The sequence below is a fragment of the Marmota marmota genome, unplaced genomic scaffold (genome assembly GCF_001458135.2).
Source record: "Marmota marmota marmota unplaced genomic scaffold, marMar, whole genome shotgun sequence".
NCBI classification, from domain to species: domain Eukaryota; kingdom Metazoa; phylum Chordata; class Mammalia; order Rodentia; family Sciuridae; genus Marmota; species Marmota marmota.
The window spans coordinates 23,931,490-23,946,064 of NW_025999900.1; the positions used below are offsets into that span (position 1 = coordinate 23,931,490).

The 14,575-nt window shown below is 35.7% G+C and overlaps 1 protein-coding gene across 1 annotated transcript in view; it reads left to right on the top strand.

Annotated features, from left to right (window-relative positions):
• Ralgapa1 (Ral GTPase activating protein catalytic subunit alpha 1) overlaps positions 1-14,575 on the top strand; it is a 234,592-nt gene that overhangs the window by 162,805 nt on the left and 57,212 nt on the right. Inside the window, exon 35 of the mRNA XM_048798440.1 lies at positions 5,515-5,638. Within this exon, the coding sequence (XP_048654397.1) occupies positions 5,515-5,638 (124 nt within the window). The remainder of the gene's footprint in view (positions 1-5,514; positions 5,639-14,575) is intronic.

Sequence of the window (14,575 nt, forward strand, 5' to 3'; positions counted from 1 at the left end):
GACCTCCTGATTATTTGAAGCACTGTTAAATCCTGAATTCCTTATCTGACATTCCATCTGCTGCAGCTATTACCTCTTCTAAAGTTGAGTTGACCTGCATTGCTTGTGGTCCTTTCTTTCCTTGTCTTTTCATACTGCTCACGTTTCTTTCTGCTTGGTGAAACTGTTGTGATTGAATTTTCCCCCTATATATTTATATTACTCTTGTATAGTTGCAAAGTCTCCCTTACAGGGGCGGGTGAAGGCTATGCTCCTCCTCCAATTGGGGCGATGTGTCTACCACGCCGGCAGGCCGCTGGACCTGCTCCGCCGGTCGGTCGCAGGTCTGCCCGTCTTGCAGGCGCGGGAGGCGGCTCTGCTCCGCCCCTCTTCCAATTGGGGCGATGTGTCTACCTCATTTGACTTTTAAAAAAAAAAATTGTAGTTGTAGATAGACAGAGTGCCTTTGTTTGTTTATTTTTATTTTTATATGGTGCTGAGAATCGAACCCAGTGCCTCACACATACTAGGTAAACACTCTCCCACTGAGCTGCAGCCCCAGCCCCATTGGTTTGACTTTTTAAATGTTATAAATAACACTGCTGTGAACATTTCCTGTACGGTTTTTGGCTTGAACATATTTCACTTCCCTGAGTATACACCTAGGAGCATAATTGATGGATTCTATAGTAACTCTTTTAACATTTTGAGGAACTGCCAGTAATATAGTAGCTGCACTATTTTACATACCCGTCAAAAAGGTATGCGTGTTCTACATTCTTCATATCCTAGAGCACTTGTTGTCTGTCTTTTAATATTAATCTTAGTGGATATGAAGCTGTTATCTTGTTGTGATTTTGACTTACGTATCTGTTATAACTTATAATGTCATTTTTCAGTGCTTATTGGCCATTTATATATTTTATTTGGGAAAGTGTCTGTTCAAATCTGCACTGAGTTGAATAGTGTCTCCTTAAAATTTCATGTCTATCCAGAGCCTCACTGTAATTTGAAGAGAGGGTTGCAGATGTAATTAGTTAAGATGAGGTCATACTAGATTAGATTTGTCCTTTAATCTGATGACTGGTGTCTATAAGAAGGCCATTTGAAGACACACAGACATATGCACATATAGGACAGATGTCCATGTGAAGGTAGAAGCAGAAATTGCAATGATATAACTACAGGCTAAGGAATGCTGAGGATTGTTAACAACCATTAGAGGCTAAGAAGTGGCAAGGAAAAATTATCTACTGGAACCTTTGGAGGAACATGGCACTGTCAACACTTTGGTTTAACTAATAGCCTCCAGAAGAATGAAAGAATAAATATTGTTTAAATCCACCTAATTTGTGTAATTTGTTTTAGAAGTCTTAGGAAACTAATACAAAATTACCTTTTTACTATTTAACTGTAAGAATTCTGTATACATTTTTGGATACAAGTTCCATGTAAGATATGATTTACAAATATTTTCTGTCATTCTGTAGATTGTCATTTCACTTACTTGATAATATCATCCATAATACAAAAAGGTTTAATTTTGATTAATTTTTATTTTCTCTTTTGTGTTGTATTTAAGAAGACCTTGCCTCTGTGTCCTCTGTTCTGTCTACATGCTTAGTGAAAGAAGCCAATCCCTAAAAAACAAAGGCCAAATGTTTTCTCTGATATGTGGACACTGATCCATAATGGGGGTTAGGGGAGAGCATGGGAGGAATGGAGGAACTTTGGATTGGGCAAAGGGGAGGGAGGGGGAAGGGAAGGAGCATGGGGTTAGGAAAGATGGTGGAAATGAGATGGACATCATTACCCTAAGGGACATGTATGAAGACACGAATGGTTTGACTCTACTTTGTGTACAATCAGAGAAATGAAAAAATGTACTCTATGTGTGTACTATGAATTGAAATGCACTCTTCTGTCATTATAACATATTAGAATAAATAAATAAATTTTAAAAAAGAAGACCTTGCCGAATGCAAGCTCATATTTTCTTCTAAGACTTTTGTGGGTTTAGACCTGCTATTCCATCATCATTTGTTAAAAAGAGTTTTTTCCCCTTTGGTATCATTATCAAAAAACAATTGACCATAAACAAGAGTTTATTTTTAGATATGTGGCTCTTATTATATGTCAGTACACATTGCTTTGATTTCTTCGGCAGCAAGTTTTGAAATCATAAACTATGAGTGCTCTAGCTCTGTTCATTTTCAAGATTGTCCATTCTGGGTTTGTTGCATTTTCCTATGAGTTTTTATTATTAGCCTGTCAGTTCCTACAAAATAGATAACTCAGATCTTATTAGGGATTGCATTGAATCTGTAGATCAATTTAGAGAATACTGTCATCTTATCAGTATTAAGTTTTTTAATCCATGAATTTTTTAAAATTTAGATCTTTAATTTATTTCAACAATGCTTTGTAGTTTTCAGAATATGTTTTGTGCTTTTTAAATTTATACCTAAGTATTTTATTCTTTTTGATGATGTTATAAGGATTTTTTTTTTCCTTTTCTTGGCTTGTTTACTGTTAGTATACTGTTTGTATCCTCCAATCTTGGTGAGCTCATTATTAGCTTAGACATCTTTCTAGTAAATTCTTTAGAATTTCCTATATATAAAATCATGTTATTTGCAAATGGGGATATTTTTACTTCTTCCTTTCCAATCAAATGTTTAAATCAAAGTCTTGTTACATGTATTCATATATTCACTCTCTTATTCAAGCAGTTTTAGTAATTTGTGTTTTTCTAGGAAATTGTCCACTTAATCTCACATTTGATTTGTTCACATACAGTTGTTCATAGTATCCCTTTACCCATTTATTTCTGTAATGTATGTAGTGATGTCCCTTCTTTCATTCTTGATTTTAGTAAAGTCTTTTTTTCTTATCTAGCTAAAAATTGTCAATTTATTGATGATATTAAAGAAACAATTTTGGTTTCACTGATTTTTCTCTCTTGTTTTGATATTCATGCTTTAGTCTGATATTAGTAGAGCCAGCATTTCCATTGTTTGTTCCACCTTCACCCACAGACTAATAGCGTGAAGGTTCACTAATTATTCCAAAAGGAATATAGCCTTGGGCCCTGCACATAGACTTCCAGACTACCAGGAATGACCAGATGTTATTTTTAAGTCTTCACTTCCTAGGCTTCTACCCTGAGAGTATTACTCAGTGCCATTGAGGCTTTTCCTAGTTTGATAGGTCTCTGTGTCACTTTGGAAATGTTGTATACCTTACTCTTATTCGCTCCTGATTGGACATAGTATGGTACCTATGCACAAGATTTTGACCTGCAGAATTGATCCCAGAAAGGCTCTTCTTTGCTGTGTCTTTCCCTCTTCCTCTTTATTAAACTTCTGGCTGCTTTGCTGTTTTGTTCTTGTCATCAAGCTGCTAGCTTCTCTTAATTGCTTTATTCCAAGTTGTGTCAACTTAGCAGTAGTTCTGCCTGAAAGTCATTCCTTTCAGGCGGAACTACTGCTAAGTTCTTTGCCTTTATGACCTGCCTTTTATCCTAGATACCTACCTTCTATCACACCTGAGCCAGGGTCAGCAACTGGCTTTTCCCAGAGTGACACCTTTGCTCTATAATTGGGATCTTGCAAGAGTTTGGCAGTCACTGTTCTTTTTAACTTATTTCTCCTAGCAATATCTATACATGCACCTAGCAAGCTAGAATGGAGAATGTTAGGAAGTTCAACCTGGAGCACCCGAAGCTTCTGTTCTAAGAAAGGGAACTGATTGAGTAAAGGGTAGTCTATGTGATCCACTCATCCACCCTTGAAGAACTTCTGTAACACAGAGCTAGGCAAACATGAGAAATGCCACTAGGAACCTACATTTTCCATAGTAAAACCATAGCCTCAGACTGGGATCTGAAGGAGAAGAGGATATCTCTGTCTTCTAGACATGAGTAGAATGCCTAGGGCAAAACTTCTAATATGGAGCCGAGGGGGTGGGTTAAGGGAACAAGTTGTGGCTCATGTGTCAAAAACTGTTCTTCGCAAGATTTACTATATTTTCTTTTTTTTAAAGAGAGAGAGAGAGAATTTTTAACATTTATTTTTTAGTTTTAGGCAGACACAACATCTTTATTTTTATGTGGTGCTGAGGATCGAACCTGGGCTGCACGCATGTCAGGCGAGGGCGCTACCACTTGAGCCACATCCCCAGCCCCTTAATATATTTTCTTTAATGAATATTTCCCCATTTGCTATATGCCTTTAGGACATATCCAGAGACTTTGAATGATTTTTTAAGAATCATTTTTCAGTAGTTAAATTGTGTTTTACTTGGGAAAGTGACCACCCAGATCTATACTCTGTGGTTTTGGAGGTCCTTTGCCTTGCCAAATTATACTTTACTGCTTATACTAATTATCCTAATGATGCATCAGGCATACTAAAAGTTTGCGTTTGTATTTACCAGCCTAAGTAAAATACTGCTATTATTGAAGGCACTGAAACCTCTTTGTTGCTGATATTGAAACCCACAATCATGATTGGCAACTTCCTTAAGATGCATGGCAGAATTTGGTTGTCAGACTAAACTGTTACCAGTACTAGAGATTGAACCCAGGACCTTATGTATGCTAGGCAAGCACTGTACCCCACTGCTCTACCCTCCTAGCCCTCTGTATTTTTTTATATTGAAACTGAATCTCACTGGCTTCAAAGTTTTGATCTTCCTGTCTCAGCCTCCCTAGTAGCTGGGATTTCAGACATGATACAGTGCACCCACCTTGACTTCAGTTCTCATTTACTTATTATATTGGTTATAGTTTTTTTCTGTTTATTGTGGGGTGTTTTTTTGTTGGTGGTGGTTTTGAGTTTTGGTAATTCCTTCATGGTATGGTAACTTTACCTTCTGGGAATAAAGGTTGTCAACCCATGCTTTGATAAATCAACATTGACCAAGCATAGTGTACCCTACTTAGCTTGGAAAAACAAATTGCTGATAAGAAATTTGCTTTTATGAATACCTTGAAATTTTTATAGAGATCTAAAAATGCATAAGGACTTGAAAATTAATCCACACAGTTTTATAGTTATATATGTTTCCTTTGTATTATAAGTATTCTGAAAGAATTAATCACTTCTCATTCATCTCTATATTCCTGCTAATTCTAAAACAAAATCCTTTTAGCCCTGGGATTCAGCATATTGTACAACATACAACTCTTCACATGCTTATGCATTCACATTTATCTGTCCTTCCTTATACTCTTTTTCTTCATTTGTCAATCTTCTAACCTTCCCCTAACTCAGTATTACCCTTCTCCCTTAGAAGTTGCTGTTTCTCCAATCAGAAGTAGTCATGCCTTTTTTCTATTCCCAAGGCAATTTTGGCACTTTTATGATGTCTTACTTATATTGTAATTACCTGTCCTATTGTAGACTATAAGATCAAAGTCTTTTTTCATTTTCTTATTGCCATATATTTTGTACATAGAACTTAATTATTGGATAAATGAATGGAAAAATGAATTTTTGAATGATGTAATCTTTTTTTTTTTTTTTTTTACAGCAGAGAGACACATAAGATTGCAGTATTTTATGTTGCTGAAGGACAAGAAGATAAACACTCCATTCTCACCAATACTGGAGGAAGTCAAGCATATGAAGATTTTGTGGCTGGTCTTGGTTGGGAGGTATTTTTTTAAATTATACCAAATATTTTATAGTCATCCCTTGTTATCCTTGGGAGATTGGACCCTCATCCCCTGTGGATACCAAAATCCAAAAATGCTCAAGTCCTTTATATCAAACATTGAAGTATGTGCTTATGCACATATCCTCCTGTATTAATTCATCTTTAGATTACTCGTAATGCCTAATACAATGTAAATTCTGTATAAATAGTTATTATGATGTATTAAGAAATTTAAAAAATATATTTGTAGTTATAGATGGACAGACACAATACCTTTATTTATGTTTATGTGTTGCTGAGGAGTGAACCCAGTGCCTTACATGTGCTAGGCAAGCACTCTACCAGTGAGCCACAACCCCAACTCTGATGTATTAAGAAATTTTGACAAGGAAGAAAGTCTGTATTATAGTGTTCAGCACAAATACAATTTAAAAAAAAATATTTTCCATCTGTTGTTTGAAATCACAAATGTAGCCCATGGCTATTTGGAAGCAGAGGGTTATTTTTCTTTTTCTTTTCAGCCTATTTTAGAGTCATTATTTTAGGAGACACAATAACTTAATGATGGTTTATTATTGTTTCTGTCTTACATCTCATCTGTGAATTGAAAGTCAGAGTGGTGACTGGTTTTTTTGAGACAATATTTTGTCAGAGTACTGAACTCATAGGTTTAGAAGATCTAGAGTTTCCTTGCAACAATGACCAATAGATTGGTGATCTTCAAACTAAGACTTTAGACTGTACAGAGCTTTCTATGGGCACATGTGCATGTTTAATTTCAAGGAAATTAATTTTCAGATCCTCAATTTACTAATAACTAATGCTAGAGGGCTTATCTGTACTCTCTTGCCTCTCTTTTTCTGTTCTTTTACTTTGTAAAAGAAGGCACACTACTCACTCACCCCAAATCCTACTTTGTCCCAGAGAGGTTTGGCACCAGTTCAAGAAGGTGTTCTCCTAAATGAGAGTCTCAGACAGCAAGGCAAGAAATATTGAAAGGTGTAGCACTTATGTTGTCCTGGCAACCAACTCAAGGTTCCTCTGTCACATCTGTCTATTTCAAAATTATTACTCAGAAGCCAGGTATTTTTCATAGAGGTTTGTGATATTCTTGTTTGAATTAAAAAATGAAGCACCAGACATGTTCTAACAGAAAATGAATCTGATATGGATGATTTTATCATTAAGCTAAAAGCAAACATCTTATGTATATTGAATCAGCCAAATCTGTAGCTTCAAATTTTTGACAAAAACATATTTAAGGTACATATACGTGAAACATAAGGTACACTGTAAGTTATATCTTTAGCAATCATTTAAATTTGTGATGAAATTTTTATTATAGTTGTCAACTTAATAAATAATTTCTTAAAAAGCTTATAGAGAACATATAAGCAAAATTGTTGAAGACCATTGCAGTAGACTTGAACCTTCTGAAGGACATTTCATCTCACTGATTTGTTTTTTTAATCCCACTGTTTTTCTCAATGTATGGTATATTGGTCTTTAGTGTTTAGTATACACTTTTATGGCTGATCTGCTATTTTAAGTGAATTTTCTAAGTTCTGAGGCCTCTTTGCATTTACCACAGGTAATAATATTCTTTTTTTTTTTTTTAGTTGTAGATGGACACAATATCTTTTTTTTTAGTTGTAGATATTCTTTTTTTTTTTATTATAGATGGACACAATACCTTTATTTATTTATTTTTATGTGGTGCTGAGGACTGAATCTAGTGCCTTACCCATGCCAGGCGAGTCCTCTGCTACTGAGCCACAACCCCAGCCCCAATAATATTCTCTCACCCAATGGAGATGATTTAAAGTTCAGTAGAGGGGATGTGTCTGAAAAGTCTTTAAAAAGTATAAAAGATATTATAAATGGATTCTCTGTATAAAATGCCATAAAAGTATTAGTAAAAGTGAGAGACATGAAAAGAACAAATTAGTAGGACTCACTTTTTGATTTAAAAACTTACACTACCAAGCAAAGCAAATCACGATATTGTGGTGTGGTTCTAACATGAGGGTAGGCATATAGATCAATGGAATAGAATTGACAGTCCAGAAACCAATCTACTTATTTATAGTCAACTGATCTTTGACGTTGATGCCAAGACCATCTTTTCAACAAATGGTGCTGAACAACTGGATAGCCATATGCAAAAGAATGAAGTTGGAGGGCTGGGACCAGAGCACTTGCCTAGCATATGTGAGGCACTGGGTTCAATCCTCAGCACCACATAAAAATAAATGAAATAAAGGGATTCTGTCCATCTACAACTACAAAAAAAAAAATTTTAAATAAAGAATGAAGCTGGAACTTACCTCACATCATATATGAAAATTGACTCAAAATGGACCAAAGACCTAAAATTATAAAACACTTGAAAGAAAATATAAGGGCAAGTTTTGGCAAAGGATTTTTGGATGTCATACTAAAAGCATAAGCAACAAGGGAAAAACTAGATAATAAACTGGCTGTGGTAGCATATGCCTGTAATTCCTAGCAGCTAGGGAAGCTGACACAGGAGAATCACAAATTCAAGGTCAACCTCAGCAATTTAACAAGGCCCTAAGTAACTTAGTAAGACCCAGTCTCAAAATAAAAAAGGGCTGGGAATATGGCTTATTGGTAAAGTGCTCCTTGAGTCAATTCCTGGTACAAAATAAAATTAGATAATAAGAACATCAAAATAAAAACTTTTGTACTTCAAGGAACACCCTCAACAGAGTTAAAAGACAGCCAACAAAATTGGAGAAAATAATTATTATAATGTATCTGATAAGAGAGTTGTGTCTAGAATATAAAAAGAACTCAGACAAATAAAAAATTAGAAGACAATTTAAAAATTACCAAAGGACCAAATAGACCTTTCTCCAAAGAACACATGAAAAGATGCTCAACATCATTGGCTATCAGAAAAATGCATATGAAAACCACAGTGCTATATCATTTCACACCCTTCAAAGTGGCTAGGATCAAAAATAGCTTTTGGTAGGATTTAGAACAATCTGAATTTTCATACACTATAAGAGGGGATATAAAATGATGTAACCTTGTGGAAAAGAGTCTGGCAACTCATCAAATGATTAAACATAGAGGTTCCATATAACTAAACAGTTCTAAATATGTATGAGGAGAAATGAAAGCACAAGTCTGCATGTAAACCTGTACATATATGTTTATAGCAGAATTATTCATAATAACGTAATAGTGAAAACAGCCCGTAGGTTCTTCAGTGGATAAATGGGTAAATTATATGTGGTATATCCATAAAAGTTATTAATCAGCCATAAAAAGAAATGGATACTGATAAGTGCTAGAACAAGAATGTACCTTAAAAACAATTCTAAGTGAAAACAACAGTCACCAAGACTCCTTATTTGATCGATTTATATGTGATATCCACAGTATCTGTAGGTTGTACTTGTCTGTGAATGTACTAAAGTCCCATCAAATTTGTACAAAGGGATCTTCTTTTTTAGATTGTTTGAATACATGTACAGTCCCTATTTTCATGCTGAGCACAACAAAAACCCTCGATATTACTTACAAAACTAATATGAGATTGAAAGGTAGAGAGAAAGCAGAACAGCTATGGACTTTGGGACTGAGGAATACATAATGATGAATTTTCCACGTTTCCTTTTTTTCCCTCACATATATACAAGACTTGGAACTGAAGATGTTTTGGTAACTGAAAAACATCATTAGAAGCTAGGCCCAGATGTCTGTAATCCCAGTGGCTCTGGAGGCTGAAGCAAGAGGATCACAAGTTCAAAACCAACCTCAGCAACAGCGAGGCACTAAGCAGCTCAGTGAGACCCTGTCTGTAAATAAAATACAAAATAGGGCTAGGGATGTGGCTCAGTGGTTGAGTGCCTCTAAATTCAATTCCCAGTACCCCTCCCCACCAAAAATCATTAGGCAAAAATGACCCCCCCCCCAAAAAAAAAAAGCTAAAGGAGCAACCTATCTAAAAGGCACATATTTTTTAAAAATTAGAAAGTAATTGGTATACTCCAGCCAAATACTTCAGAAAATACCTTGACTTCATCCCCACCCCTTACAACAAAGGCCAAATAGGGAGTCTACACTTCCACCTTCATGAGGCAATAATGAAGTGCCAGCAACACTACACTGGGGAAGTGTCAGAGAAGGCCAAGAAGAAAGACAATCTCCACCAGTTGGTAATGATCCCTCATGTATACACCCATACTTCAGTGGAAACTACATAGGAAACCTGGAATTCTTTTTAGTATTGGGGATGGAACCCAGGGGCATTCAAACATTGAGCCACCTGTCAACCCTTTTTGTGTATTTTATTTAGAGACAGGGTCTTGCTGAGTTGCTTAGGGACTTACTAAGTTGCTGAGGGTAGCTTTGAACTCGCAATCCTCCTGCCTCAGCTTCTCGAGCCACTGGGTTTAACCAGCATGTGCCACCATGTCCAGTTAGGAAACCTGGAATTCTGTTTCCAATCAGCAGTAATGAGACCCTCTTACCCTGCTAACTGGGATAGTATTAGAGGAGGTCGGTGGAGAGTTAAGACTTTCCCTATAACCCAATAGTAATTAGGCCACCCTACCACTATATCAGTGGACATAACATAAGAAACCAGAATCCTTCCTCCGCCTAGCAGTAATGAGGCTCTCTCTCCCTTTGCAGGTATCAGAGGAGGTTTAGTGGAAACCTATATTCCTACCTTTACCTGGCAATAATGAGGCAACACCTTGTCCCTCTTCCCAACTCTTTTCCCTGCTGGAGCAGTGTTAGGAAACTACCAGCTATGTCGTTTTAAGACTTAGAGTCTCATAACATGAAAATATCCCATTTTTATTCAAAATCATTCAGTATACAAAGAACCAGAGAGATCTCAAACAAAATTTAAGAAGTCAGTAGATGCCCACACCAAGATAACAAAAATTTTTAAGCAACTATGCAGAAATGCTTCCTTGAGAAATTAGGAGCACAGTTCAAACAAATGAAAAATAGAAAATATCAACAGAGAAATACAAAATACAATAAACAGCCAAATGGAAACTTTAGAGCTGAATGTATAATAACTGAAACAGAAAGTTTATTAGCTGGGCCCAGCAACAGAGTAGAATGCGAATGGGGGTACAGAAGAATCAGTAAACTGGAAGATAATAAAACAGTAGAAATCAACCTGAACATCAGAGACAAAACAGACCTAAAAACAATGGACAACTTTAGGGACCTGTGAGACTGTACTAAAAGATCTAACCTTCTTATACTCCGAGTCCCAGAAGAAAAGAAAAGCTAGGTCTGAAAAAGTGCTTGAAGAAATAATGGCTGAAAACTTCCCAAATTTTATAAGAAACCTAAAAGTACTAGGAGAAACCCAAACAGGATAAACCAAAAGAAATTCATACTAAGACTCATCATTATAAAAACTAAAGACAAAAACAAAAGTCTTGAGCAGAGAAAAAAGTAGACCTGTTTTAAGGGGGTAAACAAAAACAACTAGAATGATAGCAAATTTCTCATCAGAATCAGAACACTAGGAAGTGACATAGTATTTTTTCAAGTGCTGAAAGAAAAATGTCAACTCAGAATATAACTAGCAAAAATATCCTTTGAGGGAAAAAACACTCTCAGATGAAAGAGAACTTGTTACCATTAAGTTTTACCCTGAAACAATCACTGAAACAAGTTCTGTTAACAGAAAGGGAGTGTGGTAAAGGAAGGAAGAGAGCATGAAAAGAAAAATTAAGGGTAAATACTATACTTTCCTTCTTCTCTGGAGTTTTCCTAATTATGTTTGACAGTGGAAGCAAAAAATTATAACACAATCTGATGTATTTCTAAATATATAGAGAGGAAATATTTATGACAGTTATATTACAAACAGTGGGGAGGGTAAAGGGAAATACATTAAGTTAGGGTTACTATACTCAAGTAGGTATATTGATAGACTGTGATGACTTTATATATATATATATATATACACACACACACACACACATACACACACATATATACATAATGATTCGCGTTCTTTTCAAGTGCCCACAGGACATATCATACACACACACACACACACACACACACATGACCTAGGGCAACCAACCATTAAAAATAGTATTCAAAAAAGAATACTCCAAAAAAGTGATAGATAAATAAAAATAGAATTCTAGAAAATGTTTAAGTAACCCATAAGAGTCAGAAAAAATAAAATAAAACCTAGAAAACAAAAAAATAATAATTTTAGGCATAAGCCCTACTCTATTAATAATTATGTGAAATATAAATGCTCTAAAGAACAAATTAAAAGACGGAGATTGGCAGAATGGATTAAAAAGTATGACTCACCCATGTGTTATCTAAAAGAAACTTTAAATGTAATAGTGGAATCTGGCAGAAAGTAAGAGGATGGGAAAAGTTATGCAATCAAAGGGAAGTTAGATTTGCTATATTAATACTGGAAAAGGTAGATTGTAGAGCAAAGAAAATGACCAGAGACACAGGGACATTATATAATTTATGCAAGGATCAGTCCACGAAGAAGACAGAGCAATCCTAAATGTATATGCATCAAACAACAGAACTATAAAAGATGTGAAGCAGAAGCTGAAGAATAGACAGATCCACAATTATATTCCCCCTCTCAGCAACTGAGAGAACTTGATGGAAAATCAGCAAGTGTATGGAAGAATTTAATACCATCAGCCATCAGGATCTACTCTACAATTTTAGAGCCCTTCACCCAACAACACAATGATTCACATTCTTTTCAAGTGCCCATAGGACATATCAAGATAGACAATTTCCTAGGCCATAAAACAAACCTGAACAAATTCAAGAGCATTGAAATCATGGAATATGTTCTCCCTCCATAATGGAGTCAAACCTGAATTCATTAACAGAAAGGTAACGGGACGGCTGGGGTTGTGGCTCTGTGGAGCACTCACCTAGTATCTAGCTCAACCATCTAACTCATTCTCATGAAAATGGCCTTTTATTGTCCCCATACAAAATTTTATGGACTTGGGGTACTACAATGATTTGTTTACAGGTGTCCTACCCTGTGTTTTCCTTTAATGCCAGGAAAAAAAAAAAAGAAAGAAAATAAAGATTCTTTAAAAAAAAAAAAAAAGGTAATGGGAAAATCTTCAACACTTAGGTTACACACAACGTGATTCCTTTTATAAGACATTATTGAAATGACAGTTATAGAAATGGAAAACAAATGAGTGATTTCCTGGAGTTAAGGAAGAGCCGGGGTGAAAGGGATAGTAGATGCAGCTCACATAACAGGGCAACATGGGGGATCCTTGTGGTATTGAAAATGTTCATCTCTTAATCATATCAGTGTTAGTATCTGCAGTTATCTCCAAGTATTTAACTTAAAAACAGACCAGCAAAATGTTACAAAGGTGTTTACAGCAAAGGAACACTAAATTGAGACTTTCTTTTATCTTCTGTATATAATCAGATAATTGACATGAAAATAGATCACTTTCTCACTTAAAAAAAACACTATACTGAGCTACCATTTTTCACCCATCAGATTAGCAAAGATCAAAGTTTGATTTATTACTATATTTGAGAGGATACAAGGGAAACACAAATTTATTTATTTTCACAAATAAGACATGGTAGATGCTCAGTGTAATTTACTGAAGCATTGACTTAAGCAAGATTGGAAACAACCTAAATATCCTTAAAGTAGGAAACTAGTTATATTATTATACATCAATATAATGAGCTTCCATGAAGCCATGAAAACAAAACAAAAAAAAAATGATGAAGCTCTTTGTAGAAGGGATATTTTTCAAGATATTTTAAATACAAAAAGCAAGGTACAGAACATTGTATTTCCATATTTCATGTGTACATATACACCACCTTACACAACATTTAATTATATATGCAAAGAATGCTGTTGGAAGAATACTTAAGTTGTTTTCTAAGAGGGGAACTGAGTAGTGATAGATGAGAGATACAGAAAATATTTTGGTATACCTTTTTATACTTTCGAGTTTTTAATAATATACTAACTACCCAAAACTAAATTTTAAAAACAATTGTAAGAAATTGAGGTGATCTTATAGTAATGGCATAAAAACAAATCTTTCTTTCATATGTTCAGCAATTAGTAATTAATAATGAGACATGTTTAATTCACATAATATAGGAATTTATTTTTGTAATTCTCCATTGTATCAGGTATTCAGATTTTATTGTTTAAAACTATATGCATAAGGGCTAGTAAAAGTATATGTACAAGGGCTGGAGTTGTGGCTCAGTGGTAGAGCACTTGCCTAGCATGTGTGAGACACTGGGTTCATTTCTCAGCACTGCATATAAATAAATAAAATAAAGGCCCATTGACAACCAAAAAATATTTTTTGAAAAAAAGTATATGCATAAGTGCTTTTCTCTAGTAAAAAGACATTATTTAGGCTTTCTTTTTTCTTTGTTGTATTTCCCTAATTTTCTCCAGTGACCACAATTTCTTTGTTTCTTTGTAACACACAAGTCAATACAATCCAATGCAATGGCTTTTCGCTTCGCTCCGGGCAGAGAAGGTGAATGTGTAATCAGCAGTGGATTGTAAGTACCTTAGGCAAAGAAAGCTGAGTGCGCCCCGCCTTTTTTTTTTTTTTTTTGAATATTTTTTATACAGGGAGAGTTTGTGGATTGGGATTGTTGGCTGGGCTGCGGTTTCTGTGCCGAAAATCCACTCCGCGGGAGCCGCCATTTGCTCTCTGCTAGCTGTCTTGATGGCTATGTCTACATTGTCCGGCAGCCGCACCTAGAGGTTGGAGCTGGGCTGCGTGCCGAGCCCTGTCCTCCGAAGGCTGGACCGCAGCCTTGAGCGCCTGGGTCGCCTGTTCGCCACTGCACCCTCGGGCAGAGCCAGCTCTGGGGTCGTTCTGCATGCCCCTGCGAGGGGACCCGTGCT